Here is an 8,156-nt window from a genome sequence, read left to right as displayed (position 1 = left end):
CTCTGCCTCACATCTCCGTGGGGAACCCTGGGCCCCCAAGGCACCATCCTCATGGACACTGGCCTGTCCCAGGCAGAGCCTGCCCCCCTGAGCTGGTCGGGCCAGGCCGCGTCTGCTCCACGGGGCGGCAGGGGCTGGGTGGCGCCCAGGCCCTGCCACAGGCCCGTGGACCTGCTGTGTCATGTGCAGAAGGGGACTAAGGTCACTGGTTGGGGCTGGAGGCCCGGGGCACGTGGTGGCTGGGCCGCTGCCTACAGGAAGGCAACCGTACTTCTGTGCTTCCAAGCCACTAGCCTGTGCTGACACGGCGGCATCAGCAGGGCTGACGACGGAGCCCCCCTGCCCCCGGGGCCACCGGGTGTGCCCCGCCTCCCCGACTTGGCCTGTTGCACCTCGTGTCTCTCAGAATCTGCACTGAAGTCACACACACACAGACACACGTGGGGTGTCGAGTGGGGTTGTATTGGGTCCACAGAGCAGTTGAGAAGGGACAGCTCCAGAACGCTGAGCTTGCACTTGTTCTAAAAATCAAGTTCCCGGGGCCACCGGGTGTCCTGGCTCAATGGCACTCACAGAAGGCAGAGAGCTGTGAGTGACTTGTTTCCAGAAGGGTGCTGTCCAGCGGTCAGGAGGATGGCCGGGGGCTTGGCAGGCGGGGGGTCCACAAGTGACTTCGCGCATTGAGGGGCAGTAGGTGGAGGGCCGAGGCCCTGTGTGGCCTGGGCCACAGCTGGAGCAGGTAAGAGGAGCTGGGAGGGGGCCGTGGTTTGGAGGAAGGGGTGTGTGAGGAGGGGGAGAGCCTGACCAGTCTGCCCGGCTGACCCCCACCAAGGCACAGTGGCAGAGACCGGCTGGGGCCCCTGGGTGTGAGCTGGGAGAGCCAGGGAGAGAAGGTTCTTCAGGGCCCAGACGTAGGAAGTGTCCGCGGGCCTGAACTGGCTGACAGCAGGGGCCCCTAGGCCCACCCAGCAGCAGGCTGGGGGTCAACTGCCCTAGGACGAGGGAAGCCCGGCAAGGGAGGCAGGGATGCGGCTGTCTGCGCCTGCTGGGTGAGGGGTGCCGAGAGGCTGAGCCCCCGGGATGGAGGGGGCTGTTCCGGCAAGCTGGGGGCACATCCCCCAGACACAGATGGCTCTTTGTCAGGGCCCAGCCCGGCTCCCCGACCAGTCTCAGGAACAAAGCCCCCTCTATCCATGGTGGCCTCCCCCTCACCCCAGCACAGCCCCCCACCCCCGGGCTCCCAGCTGGCGCCCCTGCCCCACACGCACACACCAGGCACCGGCAGAGGGCGGGGTGTGCAGTGGGGGCCCAGGGCATAGTGTGTGAGGGGCTCGAGGGGCCATCCCCCCCGGACCCTGATGCCCACGCCGCGTTGCAGGCCGTGCCTGACCTGCTGGCCCCTGGGCAGCACTGGACCAGCTCTGCTTCGGCCACTACCACCCCAGGTCCCCTTCTCCTGGGCTTGAGCACAGACGCGACCCTCCTCGACCTGCCCCAGACAGGACCTGGAAGGGTGGCAGAGGGCGGGCCAGGACAGAGCCTCACCCCTGCAGGGAGGGCTCTACAACTTATTTCTGTGTCCTCTCTTGGTGCTGAAGGCCCATGAACTCCACACTGGGCCTGCGTGCCTGCTCCCAGTATTGCTACCCAAGGGGTGGGCTCTGCCCCAGGTGGGGACAGCCCCAGGGCTAGGGAGAGCATGCCTGGGGGCCCGTGTCTGCGTTGTCCCTGGCACCACCCTGAAACCTGCCCCTCCGAGGCCCAGCCGGGGCAGGTCGGGGGGGTCCCCCCCGAGGAGGGCACAGGTCCTCAGCGACCGGATGGCAGGATCCAGATGAGGCCAGGCAGGGCTCCTGCCAACCTGGCCAGTTCCCGCCGACACTGTCTCTGCAGCTGGCACAGCACTGCCTCCAGGCAGGCCTCCCGGCTCCTCAGCACCCCAATCACCTGGGCCGCCCGCAGGCCTGGGCCCCCTGAGGCTCCGGCGTCACTCCTCACCAGCCGCCAGGGCCCATGGGGCTGGGCCATGGACGCACGTGGCTCCCAGGCCCGCTGGAGGGCTGCCAGCTCGCATTCCACGGCCTCCTGTGAGGCCTGCTGCCCCGCGTTCCACTCGGGCCCCCAGCCTCCGACCTGCATGGGGCAGACGGTGGCTCGTGAGCCAGGGGCGGCCATCCTACCCCAGACACAGCCTTCAGGCCCCCTCGGCCCCAGCACCAGCCCCCAACCCTCACCCCGGCCTCCCAGGCTGCCCGCCGGGGCTCCGCGGCTCCCCGCAGCTCCTCCTGCAGGGCTTGCAGCTCGTGGGCCACCAGCTCCAAGTCGCCAGCCCCCCGCTCGGGGACCCTGGGCAGAAACGGGGGCTGTGAGGCCTCTGGAGGGCAGGTGCCCAGGACTGTGTCCTGCAGAGAGAGACCAAGTGAGAGGGATGCAGCAAACCTGGGCCTTGGCCAACGGGGACAGAGGGCAAGGAGGCCTGGGGGCAGGCCACCCCCATGGTGGCACAGTGAGCGGGGAGCCAGGGAGGCATCCAGACTCCTGGACCCCTGCGAAGTCTGGGCTCCCCCGCAGCAGGGCAGGCCAGGTGATGGGCAGATGGACATCTGCAGAGAGGTGCTGACTCACAGCCAGTAGGCTCGGGTCGCAAAGCCAACTTGGCGGTGGGTGCGTCTGTGGCCTCCCCAGTCTCCCCTTCCTGTCTGCAAACTAGGAAGATGCCCCCACCCCAGAGCTGCCGCGGTCAAGGCTGGGACAGGGAGGGGACCCAGGCACACCATCCACCGCCAGAAGACCAGCTCCCGGTGCCGCCACTGCAGGGTCGCCTCCAGGCGCGCGTTCTCGCTCTCCAGCCTCCGAAGCAGCTGCAAAGCAGACCACATGCCGTGGCCAGGTCAGAGCCCCGCCTGGGACCCCTACATCCAGCACCGACCACCGTGCTCGCCGGTCTCCCTGGCCCCCCGTGGGCAGAGCCACCTCCCTGCGGGCAGGACAGGACGCCCCACCTCCAGGCGTGACCGAGCCAAGCCTCCCGGGCCTCAAAGACACCCACAGTCCCCACACAGGCCCCAAATGTGAGTCCCCATAGGGTCAGCGGCTGAGCCCGAGCACCCTCAACTCAGGACCTCTCCCCCACATCCCTCACTGACCAGGGGGCTGCACCCGGGAGACTGCGGGCAGATGAGGGGCCGTGGAAGGGGCAGCCCTCCGGGCTCTTGGTGCGAGAACCCCTCTGTATAACCTCAGGGAGGCAGGGCGGAGGCGGGGCCCCGGCATGCAGGCCACAGCTGCACATGCACAGCCCCTGCCAGGCTCACGCAGCTCCAGACCCGCAGGCCCCACAGCAGCATGTGGCCATGCGCCTCCCCAGCCTCGACCTCCACCTCCAGGGGGCCCGCCAACCTGGGAGGTGCCGTTGAGGCCTCCCACCCCACCCTCACCCAGGCTGCCCCCACCAGGAAGCCACAGGCCTGCACCTGCTGTGGCCCCTCTCTGAAGGCAGCAGCCAGCCTACAAGCCAGGCCACAGGCACTGCTCCCTCTGGAACGCGGGTGCGCTGCGCTTCCTGGGAACACAGCAGCATGTTCTGGGGCCAGGACAAAGGGCCAGTGCACAGGCCCCGCCCAACAGGCACCCTTGACCCAGGGTCTCCCCTGGCCAGGAAGGGATCCCGGCTCTGCCCCTACAGACAGCATACAGACTGACAGCCGGGGGCCTGCTTGCTGCAGAGGGAGCCTGGGGCTCCAGGGGTCAGGAGGCCAGGTGCGGAGCGGCCTTGAATGCCAGGCCAAGGACACAACCCATCGCCAGTAAAGCCAGCCACAGAGAGAACCACTGTGGGCCTGAGGGAGCACGGCCCGGAGCACGGAGACGTGGAGGTGCCAGGTGCACCCACCCACGTCTGTGCACGCATTTGCACTAGGTTAATGTGGCCCGGGGCCCGGGTGCTCCCCACCTCCCAGGCTACGGGAAAGTGGGACAGGCACCACAGGAAGAGGCAACACGCCCCCACTGCCGCCTCCCACCCCCCCGCAGGCCCTGCACTGGAGTCTCCTGAGGCAGCCACCTCTCTGCCCCACCCCACTGCTGCACTGTGGCCAGGGCAGGGGGGGAGGCACAGGGGTATGAGAAGGGCTGCAGGCCTGGCCAGTAACCAAGCATGCTCACTGTCCAGCCCCCCTGCAGCGCGCCTGGCCACTCACACAGCAACCATACGTCACTCCAGAAGCTTCTGGGACCCATCCCAAGAGTGCAGGCTCTGGGTACACTGGTCCAGGCTTCTGCCAGCTCCCCCTCCAGAAACCTTGGGAGGAAGCCAATGGTGGCCCCCAACTACCTCACAATGTCTGTAGTCCTGAGGCCCCCAGACGCCCTCGCCTCAGAGAGGCTGGGGCGCCACAGAGGCCAGGGACCCAGGCCACAACTGGCTGAAGCTGGTGCAGCCTCAGCTCTGCTCCAACACAGAGGGACCAAGGGCAGGAAGCCTGGGCCTCGCTGAGTCACCCGTATAAGGGGACCCAGCCGAGGGCACCTCGGGTCACCGAGACACTGCCTCAGCACTTCCAGAGATGAGTGCAGCCCTGCCCGGGAGGGCCGGGCAGGTTCTGGCCAGGGATGCAGGCCTGGCAGGCACCCCCGCCCCCGCTGGGGCTACCCCAACCCCACAAAAGGGATGCACAAGCCTCTGAGAGCACACAACTCCAGAGCTGGGGTCCGCTGGGGCTGGAGAGAGGGGCCACCAGCCCTGAGCCCCAGCCCTCCTGCCCGGCCAAGCGCCCCCCAGGCCGAACAGTGCCAGCCTCACAGTCTGCACCCCCAACCGTCGAGTGACAGCCAGCCCTGAGCCTGTCCCAGGACGCCCTGGCCGTGCCAGCCTGAGGGGAGGAAACAAGAATGACCCGGTGGGGCCTCCTGGAAAGAAAGTCGGCAAAGTACGGGGCGTGCTAGACCAGCCCCCTCCCAGCCCCCAGGTGCCAGCTGAGCCCTGCATGGGCTCTGGACGCCACCACACCCTGAGCTCCAACCTTCAAGCTGCCAGTCCAGCCTAGACACCCCTGCCCTAACCTAACCAGGGCCCCAACTGCGCCCAGCCGCCTGCACACCCAGCAGCCGGCCTGGGTTTCTGCAACACCGGATGGTCTAGGGAGCTGGGGGAGGCCCCGAGGACGTGTCTGCGCCCCACCAGCAGCAAGATGGTGAGTGGGCCAGTCACCCACAGCTCAAAGCTGGTCGCTGGGTCCTCCCTCCCAGGACCCTCCCTTCCTCGACCCCCACCACCTCATGCCGTCTGCAGTCCTACGGCACCGACACACACACACCCCCTCACCTGCCGGCCGCCCTCCGCGTCCCTGAGCAGCTCGGTCTCAGCAACAGACAGGTGGCCAAGGCTGCGGTCACTGTGGCAGCCGCGGGTGTATGAATGGATCTGAAACAGGCAGCGTAAACCCCAGACTGAGCAGGAAGGGGTGCCTCTCCCAGCTCCAGGTGAGGCTTGTGAGGCCTGCCTTGCAGGCGAGGAAATGGGCCTGAGTCAGGCTCAGAGAGTAGTCAGCACTGCCGGGGAGCTGGAGTCCCCTGCAGAGGGTGGGGTACGGGCAGTCCCTCCCACACCCTCCCCATCCTGCCCAGCTCCCAGGGGTGTGGGGGGGCTGGAATGGGGCGGCTCTGCTTCTCCCTCAGCCTGCTGAGGGCCAGGCCCGTGTGGTGGAAGCCTCTGGACAGGCTAAGAGGTCCAGTGACGACAACAGCAGAGACACAGAGTGACTACCTGGGCCTGGGGGGCTGGAAAGTCTTCTCAGCAAGGTCTGGCCTCAAGGCATCACGGAGGTCAACCATGGCCATGTCCCAGGCAGGAGGAGCGATGGGAGGCCCGGCCAAGCCAGAGCGACACAGCTCCCAAGAAGGGCCGAGGGATTAACAGGCCCCTGAAGGGGGCAGACGTGCAGGGTGGGGGGTCCTAGCATCAAGGAGCCCTGCATTGGTGGGAGTCTGAGGCCCCTGCCCCATTCCCTCTCAGCCTAGGCTCTGCCCTGGACCTGTAAGGGTGACCTGTGCCCCCACACTGAGCCTGAGCAGCCTACAGAAGCTGCCCGCTGCCTGTCAGCCTCCACCCAGGTTGTGGTAGAAGGAGGGGGTACTTTCCTTCCCAAAACATGCCCAGGCAGCAGCGGCTCCCCCAGTGCCCAGAGCCCATTTCGTGGCTCAGACACAGAGTCTGAGGCCTCCAATGACTTCTGGGAAGAGGAAAGCCAACCGCACAGGCTGCTTGCCCTGCCAGCGCCAGCGATGCCCAGCTCCACCTGCCCTACGGTCCCTCCTGGACCACCGGGAGCCCGGGTTCAGGCTCTGGGCTCCTGCATGGCAGTGGCCAACCTGTCAGCTCCCAGCCAGGCTTGGGAAGGGCCATGTGCAGCCAAAGGCCAGGCTCCAGCCTGTAGTATGGAGGGTAAGCACCTCCGGTGGGACATGCCCCAGTGACAGTACCTTGCCCAGGAGGGCACACTGCTCCTGTTGACTGGTCATCAGCTTCCGCCACTGGAGCAACAGCTTTCCCATCAGCCACTGCAAGTAGCGTATGTCCCCAGGGCCGTCTGCTTCCACACGGGGTGCAGGGAGGCCAGGCCTGGCCAGGGCAGCACACTCGAGAGGGACAAGGGTCACGCCCTGCTCCCACATCCCCAGCAGAGACCACCCAGGGGGAAAGAGAAAAGAGGCCCCTGGAGTGAGCGCCATGGTCCCCAGGGGTGCCAAGGGGAGGCTTGGGGGCCACACCCTGACCCCGGAGCACACACTGCACTCTGCCCTGAGGGAGGGGCAGGGGAGGAGGAGGGAGTGGGGGGGGGGGCGACAGCGCCCCCACGGAGCTGTCCCGGGGCTGTCCCAGGGTCCAGGGTCCCCACCAGGACCCGGCCCCACTCCCTCTCACCCCGCACCCACCTCGCACAGGGGTATCTCATCGCCCAGCCGCACGCGGGTCTGGGCCAGCAGCCGCTCAAGGAGGGGCCCGCGGGCCAGGAGCCAGGCCAGGGCCAGGAGCAGCTCGCGGCTGCCCTGGGAGCCGTCCTCGGGGAGCTGTGCCAGGGCCCGCCTGGGGTAACACTGGGAGCGCAGCTCCGACTTCACCAAGCGGACTTGGGCCTCTGCACACGGGGGTCCGCCTGCTCAGGGAGCCACCCATTAGGGGTGCGCCACTAGGCCTTCCAGGGGCCCCCGCAGGACCCCCAGCAAAGGCCAGGTCTGGGGGGGACAATCAGGGGACTTACAGGACGAGGGGCCCAGGGCTAATGGGACAGCGCTTACGAGGTGGGCGAGGCTCTGCCGGAGCTGGGCAGCAGGCGGAATGGGCGGGGCGAGGGCCCAGGAGGGCGTGGCTTACTGTTGGGGCGTGGTTAACTAGGGCGGCGCTTGCGTGCCGAGGACGGCCCCGGTGAGTGGGCGGGGCTTTCCAGGGAGGCGGGGCTCGCGGGTTTGAGGCTTTACGCGAGGCGGACACAGCGATGCGGTGCGAAAGCCCCTGGGCCCGCGGGACACGGCTCACTACGGGGACGTGGTTAACAGGGCGAGACTTGCGTGAGCGGGCGGAGCCAGGGCCCGCCGGGAGCGGGGCTTACCCTGGGCTGGGGACGCCGAGGCGCCGTTGGCCGACAGCGGTGAGAGCACNCGCGGGCAGGGGCCCGGCCGCGGCCCCCCGGCCCACCCTGCGCCGCCGCCGCCCCATGCAGCCCGGTGGCCCCGGCTTCCCTCGCATTGAGCGCCGCGGCCGCTGGGTCCCAGCGTCCAATCACCACGAAGGCGCTGTCTCTGCTGGGCCCGCGCCCAGTCAGCGAGCGGGCTGGGACACGCCTCCAGCGCCGGTCCAATGAGCGGTGTCCCGGGTTTTGAGTGCAGTGTCTTCTGTCCAGTGCGGAGGCATTTCCGGTGCCGCAGGAACCAATTGGCGACGACAGCCCCGCGGGGTACGCCTTTTGCGGCCCAATCCGGCGACACCCGACACCCCGCCTGATCCAGACCAATCAGCGCCTCACTCATTCTACCGCCAAATGGCAGCCTAGCAACCGCGGAGGGCCTTCGGCCGCGCCCCGGGCGCCCCCTGCGGCCGGGAGGGCAGCGCAGCCGGGCGCCGCTGACCCTGGCGGGCTCCCCTCAGCCTCCGCGGGCCC

The 8,156-nt window shown here is 68.2% G+C and overlaps 1 protein-coding gene across 1 annotated transcript; it reads right to left on the bottom strand.

Moving 5' to 3' along the window:
• Window positions 1-441: 441 nt before the first annotated feature.
• On the bottom strand, window positions 442-8,025 carry TEDC1 (tubulin epsilon and delta complex 1). Its single transcript, XM_077756746.1, has 7 exons — window positions 7,608-8,025; window positions 6,934-7,154; window positions 6,481-6,660; window positions 5,324-5,422; window positions 2,775-2,861; window positions 2,235-2,402; window positions 442-2,133 (listed from the first exon to the last, which is right to left on the bottom strand). Exons 1-7 carry the CDS (start codon window positions 8,023-8,025, stop codon window positions 1,810-1,812), a joined length of 1,497 nt encoding a protein of 498 aa, XP_077612872.1. The 3' UTR covers window positions 442-1,809.
• Between the last annotated feature and the right edge of the window lie 131 nt (window positions 8,026-8,156).

This window comes from Crocuta crocuta, unplaced genomic scaffold (genome assembly GCF_008692635.1).
Source record: "Crocuta crocuta isolate KB4526 unplaced genomic scaffold, BGI_CrCroc_1.0 scaffold729, whole genome shotgun sequence".
In the NCBI taxonomy this organism is placed as follows: Eukaryota; Metazoa; Chordata; class Mammalia; order Carnivora; family Hyaenidae; genus Crocuta; species Crocuta crocuta.
This window is presented reverse-complemented; position numbering and strand designations above follow the sequence as displayed.